Below are 17,150 nucleotides of genomic sequence, written 5' to 3'. Positions count from 1 at the left end.
TCCTTATCCCTCCACACCTTCTAAGGGAAAGAACAGGAAAGAAATCTCTTTGCAGAGGAGGAAGGAAAAATACTGATGCAAAGAGCAACAGTTCTGCAACTCCTCACCTCTAAGAATTCTGCCCTGACCACAGTTTAATTGTCAAGGGTCAAAGTGAAGCCCTAGCTATCATGAGCTATGGCCCTGGGCAGTTTCAGTGAAGGTCTCAGTATGAGCATGCCAAGCTCTGACCTAACCCCTGAAAAATCAACTCTAGAGATGAGAAGAGGGTGATAACTGTTTGTGAAAGACTTGAGAGAACCCGGCTTGGACTCAGGCAAAATACAGAGACTAGTAGTCAGTCAGTAAATATTTATTAAGCCCCTAATATGTGCCAGGCACTTGTGTTATGTGCTGGAATTACAAAGAAAGACAGAAGACAGCCCTTACTCTTAAGGGAGTCATTATCCAATGGAGAAGACAACATATAATGACATACCAGCAAGCTATGGACAGGATAAACTGGAAATAATCAATAGAAGGAAAGTATTAAAATTAAGAGGGATTAGGAAAGGCTCCCAGTAGATGATGGGATTTTACCTGGGACTTGAAGGAAATCAAGGAAGCCAGAAGGCAGAGATAAGGAGTTGAGAGCAAGGCATGGAGGATAGCTATTGAAAAATGCCTGGGAGATACGGAGTATTTTGTTTGAGAAAAAGCAAAGAGTCAAGTGTCACTAGATGGAAGAACATGTGGAGGCGGGTAGAGGATAGAAGAAGACTGGAAAGATTGGGGGTTGGAAAAGCTAAGTTATACAGAGCTCTGAATGCCAAACAGAGGATTTTATATTTAATCCTGGTGGTAATAAGAAGCAGCCACTGTTTTGTTTGTTTGTTTGTTTGTTTGTTTGTTTTGAGGGGGGAGGTTGCTGGGGAATGGGTGACATGGTCAGATCTGCCTAGACCTTACTGCCAAGACAGCCATGAAGCTAGGAGGAGGATCTTAAAAGGAGGATTGCGGCGCATAGGATCAAATCTAGCCCAGAAACTCTTGAGAAAGTCAAAGTTAATTTAATAAAAGGTATTTGCTAATGAATCTGTGCTGGGTACTCACTATTTTTCTGTACAATGAAGTCACAAATCTCATCATATTGGGAAAGATTGCCAAAGACACGCACAGCCTCCAGGATTCCATCCATGTTGCTGCTCATTAGAAGCTTTAAGAGCACTGATTTTGATTTTTTTTTTTTTTTTAGGAAATAAAGTAGAGGTAGTTAAGAAATGTTTTCCTTTCATTGTCTTTAAACACTGACATCATACTAAATACAGGTAACTGAAAAGTATAAAATCATATTAATAAAACCAAATAGTGAATTACCATGGCAAGTGGCTCATTAGTTTTGCTCTTGGGAATAAATTAGGCTTTTTTTGCATTTTAATTGAAAAAATTACTACTGGCTTATATCTAAATAATGGTATCAAAATGCTAAAGAAGCACTGATTAACCCCAAGTGACCCAGAACTTTACATTCGGCGATGCGCAGCTTTCGGTCCTGAATAATGGAATTCTTCACTTGGTAGAAAGACAAATTGTTGATTGTTGCTGTAGCATTAATTACCAGTTCTTCACATTCATCAATAGATTTATATTCTGAAATAAAAATAATAGAAGTAAGATGAGAAACCACTCACCACAGCTGGAGGACAGAGCATATCATAATTTCACTACTAGTCATACTCTGCCCTCTGGCAGTTTTACTTGGGATCCAATTTTTAAAAAGCCCTTACTTTCTGTCCTAGTAACAGCTCTGCGTCAGAAGGACATGGATGAGGCAAACGGGGTTAAGTGACGTGCCTAGGGTCATATAGCTAGGAAGTGTCTGAGATCAGGCTTGAACCCAGGTAGGTCTTCCTGGCTCTCTATCCACTGTACCACCTAGCTACCCTGGGATCCATTTTCTAAAACTAGAATCAATCAACAACATTTTTTAAAAAGTGTCTGCTTTGTGCCAGACACCATTCTAAGGCACTAGGGGAAAATTTTTTTTAAAACAATAAAGGCATTAATAATAATTCCCTTTATTTCCATAATGCTTTATGGATTAATCCTTTGAGATAGACAGGATTAGTATTGTTATTTTTTAGCTCCAAAATTCTATGACAGTATGATCTGATGGCTACCATTTTAAGATGAAGAACTGGGTCTCAGAAGGATTCATATTATCCTAAGTTCTTAGTTTTGATCCTGAATTACAAAAGTATCTCAAGATCCATCTAGTATAAACCTCATCATTCTACAGATGAGGAAACAGAGGCCCATAAAAGTGGAGTAACTTGCCCATGCCCACACAGAAGGTAAACAGCAAGTGTAGACTTTGAACCTAGGTCCTTACTACAGCTGGGTGTGCTTTCCCTTAAGTTTCCTTTTTCTAAGATTCTTGGCCTCTGAGGTCTCTCCCATCACTACATCAATGATCTTTGGAGGCCTACAGGTCACTACCAGGATATGGAAAGCTATTTTCTTCCATAGCATAAATTAAAGCTCTCTTTCTACCCTAAGTAGTGTGCTTATAGTGACAAAAGTAGTGAAGTGCTAAAAAAGTAATGAAATGGTAATAAGAGAAGGGAGCAGGAGAACTGTAATTCTAATTTAAGTACAGTGTTCAGTTTCAGAAACACAAAATGGGTATATTTCTTGTCTAATATAAACTTATTCAGAATCAAATTTGTAATCTCTTTCTCTCCAATAGGCTTGTGAAATCATATTCTCCACAACCCTTTGATTTATTTCCTGTTCACTCCATATGAAATATGCCACAAAAACTACTCCAACCTTACTCCACTCAAGCCACTCTTACCTCACCCACAATCCTCCTCCTCAATAGGTGAATTCCTCCCCTCATACTTTCTTAAAATTGAAGCAATTCACTGAGAACTCAGTCAATATCCCTCCATCTTAAAAAAAAATCTGTTTTCATTCGACCTTTTCTTCCCTCATCTCAGAAATATTCTTGCTCCTCGTCAGGGCTTACCATTCTACAAATCCTCTTGATTCTGTCTTCTACTCCTTCCTTCAGGACCTTGTTCCATCAATTAGAGCAGGGGTCAGCAACGTATGGCTCTTTCTGCAGGAGCCATAAAGTCAATTTTTTTTTCAGGCGCTGTTACAGGAGCACAAACTATAAGCACTGTATGGCTCTCATGAAATTACATTTTAAAGAATGTGGCGTTTATGGCTCTCACGGCCAAAAAGGTTGCCGACCCCTGAATTAGAGGGTCATCTATCTATCTAGAACTGGGAGGTATTTCAGAGGTCATTCCAGTTCAATCTCCCCATTTTAACAGATGAAAGACCAGGGTTCAGAGAGGTTAAAACTTGTCCCCAGACACCCAGGTATATAATAAGTGTAAAAGGCACATCTATGAGCCCAGAGAGTTATGTACTTTACAATCTCATCTGTCCATTGACTCCTTTCCATTTACCTATATGCATAGGTCAGACCTCCATTAGCCTTACAGCATGTTCTAATGATTGCCTTTCAACAATATTTTCCACTCTCAAATATTTTAACATCCATAAAAGCATTTCTTCACAGTGACCTTATAGGTAGTGGAAATCTCATCTCCATTTTATACACAGAGAAACTAAGGCTCAGAGTGATTTGCCCACAGTCACACAACTGTCACTGTAGGGGTCTGAACCCCAGTCTCTTGACCTCAAATCCAGCCTTCTTTAAAACACTGTACCATAGGTACACTGTACCATGACTTTCTCTCCAGCACCATCTCCTCTTCTCCTTTTCTTCAATGCCAACCTTGAAAGAATAATCCACACTCATTCTACTTTCTTAATCTCTTCTCGACACCTTGCTCTTCCAATTGCTTCATTTCACTCAACTGAAACTACTCTCTGAAATGTGATCAATGACTTCAATCATCAAATTCAATTGTTTCTTCTCAGCCCTTATCTTCCTCAAATTCTGGAGCATTTTACACAATGGAACCATTCCCCTCATTCTTGAAACCTTTTCTTCTCTGAGTAAATCTTCCCTATTCCTTTTGGTGGGAAAGGGAAATATAAAGGAGAAGGGAAGAAGAAACAGAATTGGGAAAGAAGAGAAAGAAAGGGGTCAAGAATTTATTAAGGGTCTGCCATGTGCCAGGCACTGTGCTAAGTTCTTCCCAAATATCTTTTTATTTGATCTTCTCAACAATACTGTGAAGTAGTAGCTACTATTATCCCATTTTTACAGTACATGCCATGGTATCCATAATTCTCCTAGTCACCCAAGCTTGAAAACTTGAAATCATTTTTGACTCTTTCCCTTTATCCCCTTATCATCTTCATTTCCCATCAGATGCACTCTCTGGATTCCACTCCATCATCACCATATTCCCCACCTGCTTTCCCCCAAAAAAGCTCACCACTAAAAACTCATCATTACTGAGATTCTGAGATTATTTCAGCTCTGGAAAACACACCTCATCAGAACTGTCAGTAGACTTTGACCCTTTGGTTTTGAGTGTAGAACAAAAAACTCCTTCTTTCAAAGCCTCTATATAAAGACGGCTCAGAATCCCATTGAACTATTTATTTCCCATCAGTTGAACTCATTGGATTCTACTCCACCATCATCATGCCCCCAACTCCAGGTATCTTCTCTGACCCTCCCCACCTCGATCTATCGTTACTTTTAAAGTCCGATAGGTAGTACGATTTCTGAAGTATCTGTCTATACACAGAGCTTTGTAGCTAGGAGGCACTAAATCAAAGTTTAATTGATTATTTCACATTCCCTCCAAGAAGGATGATCAGTGCATTTACCATTTAAAAAAATTAATTAATTTATTACATTAAAGTTCTTGGGGATAACCTATAATCATGCAAGGAAAAAATGGTCATTTAACAAAATAAAATACTTTCAGGTATTCTTGAATAAAAGACCAGAACCGAATGGAAAATCTGATCTACAAGAATGAGAAGAAACATAAAAAGATACATGAAAAACCAATTATAAAGGATTTAATAGAGTCAAATTGTTTACTTCTCATATGGAAAAAAAGTTATATATAAACCTTAAATGATATCATTTATCTTTTTTTCCCCAAAATAGTCAGTAAACTACTTAATGGCAGACAGTGTCTTACTTTTTACATATCTTCCTTAAACTCTAGCACCTAACATGGTTTACTGCACATAGAAGATACATGATTTTGCAGAATTGCTCTGAATTAAGTATATCTCATACTAAATAAAATTCTGAAGTCAATCAAATGTCTTTAAAATCAACAGACATGAAAACTTTCCATATAGTGAAAAGAATTCTGGTATTGGGGCAAGAAAGACCTAATTTTACAAGCCTTTACTCTGATACTCATTTTGTGATCCAGGGCATCACTGACTTAACATCACAGATTCTCAGTTTCCAACAGCTGTAAAATAGGACTAATAATAAGTATACTACCTCCGTTATGTGGTTGTTGTGATAAAGTATTTTGTAAACTTTATATATGTGTATATCTATATAGACATATGTAGACATGCATATACATAGGCACTATACATGAACAAAGGCAGAATCTGTTTTGCTTGACTATGCATATTTTTGTTACAAGCTTTTTGTTTTTCAGTGATGGGGAAACAGGTGGAAGAAAAGGAAAAACAAAACAAAACACCCCAAGGTACTCATCAAGACTAGATGACTTCTAAATTATTTTCCAAATCTGGATCACTGACCTCATGATCCTCCATCCTAATGGGAGACAAGAATAAACTAATTTACATTAAAATAACTTTACAGATGATCTGAAAATTATATCTTAATTTTCTTCTAATCATTTAAACAATCTTTTCTTGGAGTTGAGAGTAACAGCCAAGCTAACTGTGTTGGACTTAATTCTGTTAAACCTAGGAGAGGCTACATGGTACATAGGAAAAGGCATTAGAAGTAAAGGTGAGAGCTGAGTGCATGTATCTCAGACCTAACATTTACCAGCCGAGTAATCATAAGCAAGTCCTTTTATCATTTCTAAGATTCAGTTTCCACACATGTAAAATGGGAATCGCAATATACTACTTGTGTCATAGGACTGCTGGGTATAAACCTTAAAGCCCCATCTAAATCAGAGTTATTTTTATTATCATTTTCCTTATATCCTTACAGGTACAGGATAGGGTAAACAATGATAAATGTAAGTATTTTACTCACAGGTAATATGCAACCAACATAGCACATGAAGCTCTTTGAAAAGAAAGTACCATGTATTAGTTATTGATATGTGATATAAATATAATAACTTCAAGTAGTGCCATGTGAATTCAAATTACATAGCATATATCCATGAGGATTACTTTTATTTTATTAACTGGGTAGATGTTATATGAATATTCTCTTACAACAATGACCCATGGGGAAGTATGTTTTGCATGATAATATACATATGACCCAGATCAAATGGCTTACTGTCTCCAAGAGGTGGGAGGGAAGGAAGAGAGGAGGACAATATGGATCAAATAATTTCTGAAAATGTCTGATGAAAGTTGTTATTACATGTAATTGGGAAAGAGATATCTTTGAATACAAATTTTTAAAACTCTTTAACCAAGTAGAATTCAGACAACAAGCCTGGACTTTTCAACTTCTTGTTTAATTTGGCCAGTCTTTGATCATTTGATCCCTATAGTGCTATTTGTGAAACAACTCTGAATACTCAGTAGGAAACTTTCTGTCATGTAGCCTGAGAAAGCTGGGGTTGTCATTTGAAAACACTGCATCCCACAGAGTGGTATTAAAATGGACCACTTGTCCTAATTAGGGTCCACCACACCCATGCTGCTGAAACATGGATCATGTTGAAACCAGAAGACACTTTAATTGTGTAGACTTTCCAAGCTGCCTTAATGATTGAATAAAGATAATAGAAAGAAAGCCTGGCCAAAAGGATGGCTCTTACCCAAGGTTGTGACGAGTAATGCCACTACTTGTTGGTTTGCAGCCAAAGTTGCCCCAATACTGGGGTGAATGGAGATATTGGCCAGCACTCGGATCACTTTTATAAGTACATCTTCCACCTCAGAAGGCTGCTTCTGCTTCTTGTCCTTTCCTTCTTCATCATCCATTCCTTTCACAGAATTCAAATCCATTTCATAATAAGTATTGAATAATGATAAGAGGGTTTTGATGCAACCTTTTTCCTTAGAAAACTGTTCCCGGGCTTGATTATTTTTAGCTGTTAGGTTGCCAAGAATGAAAACAATACGAACGATTAAATCCTATGAGAAAAAAAATACCAAGGATTACACAAGTAGAAAGAAGCTTGGAAAACGTATGAGGGGAAATTACAGTATTTCCTAGATTCCCCACTGCAAAATAGAAGTAATCTAGATTCTTCATATAATATTTGACCCCCAAAGTTGGTGGTCAATTGACAGATGAGATTAAAAGCACCTGATGAACTGTGAAAAAGAACAAACTAATGAATGCTTTTAGCAAAGTCAAGCAAAGATTAGTCAAACTGAAAAAAAGTCCCCAGTAATTTTCCTTTTCTCTCAAAAAGCAGCCAGCTGAACAGGATTTGACTATTGATAGTTATGTAAATCATTAATTCATTTCTAAACTCACTGCTAATATATTTTGCTAATATCTAAATTCCTTTATAAAAACTCATGTCTCTTTAGAAGCTTTATATAGCCAAAATAGGGTGTTTTCCATATTATTAAGTTAATGGGTGTAATTAATGTTCAAAAAAATGTAAACAGTTTTAAACCAATGAGTATATTTACAAAACCTCACAAATAATGAAAAATGCTGGATATGACCACAATGATATACAAGTAGGTGGAGTAGGATGCCATTTATGTGATTTGATTTTAAATTAAAATTTTAAATTAAGCTCTTATTTACTTTCAAGGACTGAATTTTTTTTTTTTTTTTTTTGCCACTAGGACACGTCTTAAGGACTAAGAATCATAAGATCATAAATGTAGAGATAAAAGAGAGCTCACAGGTCAAGCCCAACTCCCTCATTTAAAAAGATGAGAAAAGGGGTAGATAGGTAGCTCAGTAGAGAGAGAAAGCCAGGCCTAGAGATGAGAGGTCCTAGGTTCAAAGCTGGCTTCAGACACTTCCTAGCTGTGTGACCCTGGGCAAGTTATCTAACCCCATTGCCTAGTCTTTACTGTAATTCTGCCTTAGAACTGATACTTAGTTTCACTTCTAAGAAGAAAAGGTTAAAAAAAAGAAAAAAAAGGAAGGAAGGAAGGAAGGAAGGAAGGAAGGAAGGAAGGAAGGAAGGAAGGAAGGAAGGAAGGAAGGAAGGAAGTTACCTCTTCGTATCCTTTGACCAATTATCAATTGGGCAATTACCCTTGTTCTTATAAATTTGAATTGATTTTAAGACAGAGGGTAAGGATATTTAAAAATAAAACAATGTAAGTACATGTGTGCTATTTAGAAGGGGGAATAATATATGGCCATTTGAGTTTATTAACACAGATTTTAATATCTGATTACCCTCTATAAATCCAGCTCAAAAGGCTTGAACTGGAGGAAATGAGACATGGGATGGGAAAATTATGACAGGAAAAGAAGCTTCTCAGGGAGAAGTCAATCCAAGTGAGTTGCCTCAAAGAGGCCCACTTAAGGAATAGCAGCATTAAGCACAGGGTACATGCGAGTGGTAGGAAAAAAAAAAGAGGTGAAAGCAAGAGAATGAGGAGGACCATCATAAGAAGAAGAGAGGCAGAAAAGTACCAAGGACAGATTGCGCAGAATCTATTCACTTAAAAATCTTTTAAAGTGATCTAAAATTACCTAAACCTAAAAAACTATTTCTCTAGTCTAAATTGTTACTGACAATTTCACAACTCTATAGTTTAAATGCTGATCCAGATTACCTTCAGGTTTTTGACAACTATTAATCAGCAAAACTCAAGTGTTGCCTAAGGAATATTATATTTCCATTTGCTCAAGGCCTTCTGTGAATAGGTGACAACACCACCCAAGGAATGTCAGGGCACTCTCTCTATGCTTATTCATCGTGCCTCTACTTTTGGCCCACCATCGTGGCAGCATTGGGCAATTTCCAAAGGTTTCTGGGGGCAGATTATACCCACAATCCACACTGGACATCCACTAAGTACAAGACTACGATGGGATCCTTTAAGGAACAGCAGAAGACATGGATGCTTGCCAGTGTAGCTCACCCTAGAGCCTTTTTCCGAGTACACTGTGCTTGTTTTCTGTATAGTATCAGGGCAGTGATCTTGATTAGAACAAGTAATAGATGAATCTGCGTCACCTTCAGCCAAGTGGTATCTATATCTGCTTCCTCTCTTATAGGACTCTGTATCAAGAATGTTCTGATGGTAAGAGCAAGTGGCTACTAACTGGCCAAATCCAACAAAGAGATACAGGAGAGGTACAAATCCCCCAGGCCAAAGAACCAAAGCTCTTTCAGACTGTGTTCCTCCAAAAGAAAAAAGCTAATTTCAGATTCCCTGGTCCTGGGGATTAGGATTAATATGGCCATATAAACAAGCAAGCAAAGAAATGCATACGTATATATGAGTGCACATCCATAAGACACACATGAATGTATACACATATTCATGTGTTACAAAATAACTATATATACATACATACACACACACACACACACACACACACACACACACACACACCTACATGTTCATATATCACACCCTGGACTCCACTGAGGATAAGACCAATGGTGATGCAAAACTATAATGGTGTCCTCTAAGGAGCTAATGGTGGCATGGATTCTGACCAGTATAGTTCATGCTATATGAGTGTATACACACATATGTACATGTGTGTTCACATGAAAATACACATATTTTCACACATTTAGAGATATACATATATGGGGTCTGAAATTAAATCAGCTCTATGAACTGTATCTGGAAATTATTTATATTTGTATCTAATATATACAAGCATATATATTGTACAAAAGGAAATTTCCTTCCCCCTTTTGACTACCTGTACCTGACATGAGTTCAAACTCGGCCTGGAAGTGAGGACTGTGTGAGGGAAATGATTGGGTAAACTGGATCACAAGGATAGAATGGCAGCTGGAAAGGAGCTGCAATGGGGTTGAAATATCGTGAGACAGAGGGCAGGGTGATCTTTCCTCTAAATATCTTTCACCTATTTTTCCATCTTTTTCCCCTACTGCTTTTGATTTAACAGAATTACTAATTTACAGCCAGTCTCATAAGTTTCACTCTTACACACACACACCTATATGTATGTAGGTGTATGGCTGAATGTATTTATCTGTATTGACCACAGAGCATAGATGCCCACATGATGTGCATGGCCAACATCCAATTCTACTTCTGGAAACTTCTTCCATGTAGCCCCAAACATTATAGGCAGAATGAAATGTGAAAAAAGATAATTTTTCAGCTAAAAAAAATAACACTGATACTGAACTGTCCATATTGTGTATGGGGCATATGCCCTTAAAACACCAATATATACACTTGTCATTCTCTCAGTAAAGAGAGAGAAATAAATGAAAAGAAAACAACTTCCTATTCATTCTTCTTCCACAGAGAGGCTCTATCTAAGAGTATTGCAGAGCAAAATGATGCCTCTTTTATGAATTATGAGAATACAGTGACGTCATTTCTGGAAGACAAGAATTTTGGTTCTAGCTCCTCCTCTGTAAAAAAGCAAATTCACTTAAAATGACTGCCATTTCTATGTTCTAAACAGTTATCTAAAAGTTTCCTAGTTCAATTCAGATGTTAATTACTCTAATATGTAAGACTGCAACTACACCTAGGAGACAAAATATCAGTATTACTTAGGCAAATCACTACTCTCTTCTCCCCCCAAATACATTAAGCTATGCTGGTAAGAAAATCCTAGTAATATTAAATGACTTATTTAAGAATTAGATATTTAGTAAATTGCTATATCTAATGTATTAAAATCACGAACAAGAAGAATCACCATATTTCTCTAAGTGTTCAATTTATATTCCAAAAGATTTTATTTATTTTTCTTTTTTCTTCTTTCCATTTTCCTGACCCTTAATGCTTCATCTTGGTCTATCTTTCTCTTATACTGCAGATTGATTTCTTTCCTATGATATCACCTCACCAAAACACTCAATTTACTCATTTTTATCAAAGTCCCAAAAGCCTTCCCATCAATAAATAGCCAATAAAGATTTATTAAGCACCTACTATGAGTCAGGCACTGTGCTTAGCACTGGGAAATACAAAGAAAAGTAAAAGCCTGAACCCTCAAAAAGTTCACAGTCTAGTGGGGAACACAACATGCAAATAACTATGTACGAACAAACTCTATACTAGAGAAATTGGAAATAATCACCAGAGGGAAGGAGACACTAGAATGGCTTCTTTTAGAAGGTGGCATTCTAGCTGGACATTGAAGTCAAGCTAGGAGGCAGAGATGAGGAGGAAGAGAATTGCAAGAATGAGAGGCAGTCAGTGAAATACCAAATCTAAAGATGGTGAATCTTGTGTAAGGAACAGCAAGGAAGCCAAGTGTCACCAGACCAGAATAACTAGGGCTATTCAAAGCTATAAAAATTCCTTTTTTAAAAAATCCATATATTTAACTAATTTAGAATATTTTTCCATGGATACATGATTCATGTTCTTCCCTCCTTCCCCCATCCTGTAGCCAATGAGCAATTCAACTGGATTTTACATGTACCATTGATCAAGATCTATTTCCATATTATTAATATTTGTAAGAGAGCAGTGGTGGGCAAACTTTTTAAAGAGGAGGCCAAAGGAAAGGAAATGCTCATCTATCAGTCTGTTTCTAAGGCAACTCTTTCCAAGTTTCATTGTATTGTATCCTACTCATTGTATTCGTCAGATTAGGAATAATGTCCCTACGGCCAGAGAGAACATTTTTGCCCAACACTGGTAATAGAGTGATCATTTGGAGTCTACATCCCCAGTCATATCCCCATCGAACTATGCGATCAAGGAAATGTTTTTTTTTTGTGTTTCTGCTCCCACAGTTCTTTCTCTGGTTGTGGATAATGTTCTTTCTCATAAGTCCCTCAGGATTGTCCTGGATCATTGCATTGCTGCTAGTAGGGAAGTCCATTACATTCAATTGTACTACAGTGTATCCATCTCTATGTACAATGTTCTTCTGGTTCTGCTCCTTTCACTCTGCATCAATTCCTGGAGGTCTTTCCAGTTCACCTGGAATTCCTCCAGTTCATTATTTCTTTGAACACAATAGTATTCCATCACCAACAGATAAAAGGTGTAAAAATTCTGAGTGAGCAGGAGAATTTCAGAGAAAACTGGAAAGACCTACATGAATTGATGCAGAGTGAAGTGAGCAAAACCAGGAGAATGCTGTACACAACAACAGCAATGATATATGAACAAGTAACTGTGAAGGATACTGCTATTCTCAGCAATACAATGATCCAAAGCAATCCCAAATAGCTTATGATGAAAAAAAACTATTTACCTTAGAGAAAGAAGTGATGCAGTTTAAATACAGGATAAAGCAGACCATTCTTCACTTTATTTTCATTTTTTAAGAAGTGTCTTCTTCCACAATACAACAAATATGGAAATGTTTTTTATGGCAGCACGTGTATAACCAGTAGCAAAAATTCTTGCCAAAAATTCTTTTTTACATGTAAGTGGGAAAAAATAAAACATCAATAAAGAACCAAAAAAAAAGCCTAGGAAGGTGGTTGGGGAATGGGACAGTGAATAGGTTATGATGTGTTCTGGACACCAAATATCTTACAACAGTGATAAGGAACCTTTAGTATTTATTTAGTGAGTAGAGGGATGACATGATCAGACTCGAGTCACAGGAAGATCATGTTGACAGCTCAGTAGAGAATGGAATGGGGAAAGACTATGGCAGGCAGACCAATCTCCAGGTTACTGCAATAGTCTAGCCATGAAGTGATGAGGGTTGAAATCCTGGTGGCAGCAGCATCAAAGGAGTGTGGGGGGCATGTATGAGATGAAGAGATAAAATCTATAGGCCACTGAAACAGATCAGCTATTGAGGGTGAGAGAGACAGTACAATGGGAAGATAGAGTTGCCCTCTACATGAATAGGTAAAGTAAGGAGGGCAGGGGTAAAATGAGGAAGGAAAATGAGTTCTGTTTGAGCCATTTTTAGTTTAAGATGTCTACTGAACATCTAGTTTAAGATGTTTGAAAAGTAGTTGGAGATGTGAAATTGGAGGTAAGCAGAGATGCCAAAGTAGGATAGGTAGATTTGAGAATCATCAACATATCAAGATGATAATTAAATCCATAAGAGCTGATGAGACCCACATTCAAATAATTTCCTTCTATTCAGTGCTCTGAGAGGAGACTAAATGGTTCTTTTTCTACAAAAGAACGGTGAGTAAATCTTTTAAGCACTTGGGGCCTTCATATGGCAAGGTAAATAAACAAGTTGATCTCCAAGGAGAGGCAGGACATTAACTCCTCAGCTCTGACATTTTATGATGCTACAGTTCTTTTATGATTTCAGTTTCCTCTTAGGCCTAAGCTTGGCCCATATCACCAAAGTACAAAAGGAAAGACAGGCTTAAGCTAAAACTGTCTGAATGCCAACTTCAGATAAAAAAAAAAAAAAAAAAAAAAAAAAGAGTACTGTGCTGATCAAAGCCATACTACAGCTAGGTAATATAGTTGCCTAGAGTATTCAGCAAGAGGCATTTTTAAAAATACTACTTTATAGAAACGTACCTATGTCAGAAAATTCCATTTTCCAGAAAGATCAAAGGATCATAGGATCATAGGTCCAGAGCAGGAAGGAACTTCAGAGGACATTTAATGTCATTTTTTCCAAAGCTGGGTTCACCTCACTCCCCTAACCAGAAATGTTTAATGATTCCTTACTGGCTATCAGATACCATCCAAGTTCCTTTCATCACAATACGGGAGCTAAAAATCTGCCTAAATTCTATTTTTTAAACCTCATCTCACATGAATTCCCTTGAGATACTCCTGTTCTTGTCCTTGTGTCAATTTTTCCAGTCTCTAGTTATAGTTTTCTTAGAGACACTGGAGTGGTTAACCATTTTCTTCTCTGGCTCATTTTACACATGAGAAAACTGAAGTAAATAGGGTTAAGTGATTTTTCTTAGGGTCATTTGGCTAGTAATTGTCTGAGACCAGTTTTGAACTCAGGAAGATGAGCCTTCCTGACTGGAAATCCAATGCTCTATCCACTGTACCTCCTAGATGCCCCTTCTACACTGACCAAAAAGGGCTGTGCCATCTCATGAGCACTTCTCAGACTTCTCACCTCCAGGTCTTTGCTCACATCATTCTCTCCCCCAGAAATTTTCCTTGATTGCCCCTGAGGTAGAGATCTCTTCCCCATCTGATTTCCACATCTGAATAGCATTATTTAAGTACTTATCACATTTTAATATGTATTAGTCACTTATGTACATGCTTATCTTTCATAAAAGCCTGCATTTTCCTCAGGGCAGGTACTTGTCTTAACTAAATCCCTTTGCTTTGTATTCCTATGCCCTCAATATCCACTTCATCACCCCAAACTCCTAATCTTGAATTCTGAAATTCCTTTCTCTGATCATAATCTCTAGTCTTTCCAACTTTTCCTCAGAGTGTTCTTTTACCCAGAAATGGCTTATAGAATGTTTATTAAATGGATTAGAGAATTCAGCAGAATCCTACAAAATCCCATTCAGATTTTATCCTCCTCTAAACAAGAACCCTTACAAAAGCCAAAAAGACTTTTCCACCAAGAACAACCATGCCACACCCAAACAATTAAAGTTGTTGCTTTCATCCTTTGGGCAGGATGCAGTTCCCCAGTAGAATAACAATTCCAGAACTTTCCTTGAATTTTGTCAAATTACTTCTGTAAGTCAATGCACAAATTATACATGGATTTTTAAATCAAATTAAATCTTGACTGAACACTGAAAACAACAAAATGCCAATGAATCCAGCAGAGAGAAAGGTAAAAAGCAGACAGTCTAGTCTAACCAGTTTATATTGACTTTGCAATTTGGGTTAAAACAGTATCAGCCTAGCAACAGCCATGGCCAATCAGAGTTAAGGCAAACAGTTACACTTATATTTTAAGAAGTCTGACCTCAACTGTGTATTCCAGTTACAGTCTATCAGATATTCTCTTGAGTTAAGCATATGCTCTGTTGTTAATGAGCAAACATGTTACTTAATATGACCAGGCAGTAACAGGCTTTGAAAAATATTATTGAAGTGGTACAAAACAACTGATGACTCAGGGCATGTTGACCTTGGGTAAGTCATTTAAAATCCTTTGGGACTCAGGTTCTTCACCTATAACCTGAGGGGCTGGGCAAGATCATCTAGAGGAGTCCTTTCAACTCTTAAGATTTTGAGAATTACCTGCCCCCCCACCCCAATCTCTTCTAAAGAGAATGCTGACACAATTTTCAATGCTTTGTTTTTCATCACCAAAATGATTTGTGGCCCCAGGAGCCTGGAATGCAAGTTCTCCTTTTCTCTCTAATAATCAAGAAGGCCTAAGCCTACATTAGGGGCACTGAGCTTGCCCAAGGTAGGCAAAGTCCCCATAACTAGTCTCAGGAGATGCACTCTCAAAGAATGAGGCAGGCTTTGCCTAAACGTACACAAGGAAGTATTGGATTTTTTCCTAAAGGATCAATCTGGCAAAAAAGAGATTCAGAAACAAAACACATTTTTTAAAAAGTTTATAGATTGGTTTACCAGAGAAAATCCTAAATGCCTGTGAGGGGGGAGGAAATAGGGGAGCATTCTACTTTTGAAAGAATATGTTAAGATGACATCAGGGACTTACTCAAAAAATCATTTCTTCCTTTAGCTTCGCATCACTTTCTCTGCAGGCTCCCTTCTCAAATCTCACTTCTGGAAAAAGCTTTCCCTAGGGTCTCCCTTAACATAGTACCTTCACTCTGAGATTACCACCAGTTGTTAAACATAGATATCACAACCTGTCTACTTCTCCCTTCATACTTTTCTTTCTTAAAAATATTTTGTTTTAATCAGCTAAGATTTGCCTTCTCAGTCTCTCATCTCACTTCTGCCTCCCCCACTGAGACTGGGAATAGAGAAGCCATTATGAATATGTATATCAAATCATATGAATATGTATATCAAAACAAATTTCCATGTTGACCATATCCAAAAAATTATGTTCCATTCTACCGTATAAGTTCTTAACTCTTTCACAGGAGTTGAGTAACATATTTCCTCATTAATCTTCTGGAATTCTGATTGAACATTAATTAGTTTAGCACAATAGTATCTTATTACATTTATGTACCTATAACCTGCTCATCAATTTCCCAATTTATACACACTCCTCAGATTCTTATTCCTTGCCACCTCAAAAAGAGTTAGAAATATCTTTATATATCCTTAGAGCTTCTTTTGTTTAGGACTAATCTTCTTAATCTAGCCTCCCTCTAATTCCTCTTCTTCTCCTTTCCCCTTTTCCTACCTAAGGAGTTAAAGGTATTTTGTACTGATTGTGCCTGCATGGGTGTGTCTTTGTATTCTTTCTTGTTTTGACCAGTTCAGATGGGAACTAGGTTCAAATACCAGTTATTCCCCTCTATCCCCTCCTCTTTGTTTGAAGAGAGATCTTTTTGTCCACCCTGATTATGTAAGATAATTTAACCTAACTTTCCTTTCCCTTTTCAAGCACCACCACTGCTCCCACTCCAGTATATTCCTTTTCTTCTATTCTTCCATTCTCTTCTTAAAATCATTAAGACCTAATAAAACTAACCTTGTTTAACAGAACTCCCACTATTTAACCTTGATGATAATAGGGTTGTATAAGTGGAAACTTTATATCCTTTGGACTGCATCTCCCAAAATTCTCCCCTCGGCCCAAGGTTCCTCCAAGGTTCCTTTTTTTCCCTGTTTACCTGCGTCCTTTATATTATTGTATGTAAGTTTTGGGTAAGCTCTCTCTCTCTCTCTCTCTCTCTCTCTCTCTCTCTCTCTCTCTCTCACTCTCTCTGTTTTCCTTAACTCTCTAGTTAAATATTAATAAATCTTTATAAATCTTATACTTTGGAGATATTGAATGTTAATTTTTAAATCTACAGGGTTCAGAGGGGACACATGTATCATCTCCTGTTCCTATGTAAGCA

The 17,150-nt window shown here is 37.2% G+C and overlaps 1 protein-coding gene across 1 annotated transcript in view; it reads right to left on the bottom strand.

Moving 5' to 3' along the window:
• Positions 1-17,150, bottom strand: part of ARMC2 (armadillo repeat containing 2) — a 169,756-nt gene that overhangs the window by 17,797 nt on the left and 134,809 nt on the right. Inside the window, exons 13-15 of the mRNA XM_044676675.1 lie at positions 6,933-7,251; positions 1,507-1,629; positions 1,093-1,206 (exon numbers count right to left, since the gene is read on the bottom strand). Of these exons, the coding sequence (XP_044532610.1) occupies positions 1,093-1,206; positions 1,507-1,629; positions 6,933-7,251 (556 nt within the window). The remainder of the gene's footprint in view (positions 1-1,092; positions 1,207-1,506; positions 1,630-6,932; positions 7,252-17,150) is intronic.

This window comes from Gracilinanus agilis, chromosome 4 (assembly GCF_016433145.1).
Source record: "Gracilinanus agilis isolate LMUSP501 chromosome 4, AgileGrace, whole genome shotgun sequence".
In the NCBI taxonomy this organism is placed as follows: Eukaryota; Metazoa; Chordata; class Mammalia; order Didelphimorphia; family Didelphidae; genus Gracilinanus; species Gracilinanus agilis.
Note: the sequence above shows the minus strand (reverse complement) of the source record. Positions and strands in the feature narration are given on the sequence as shown.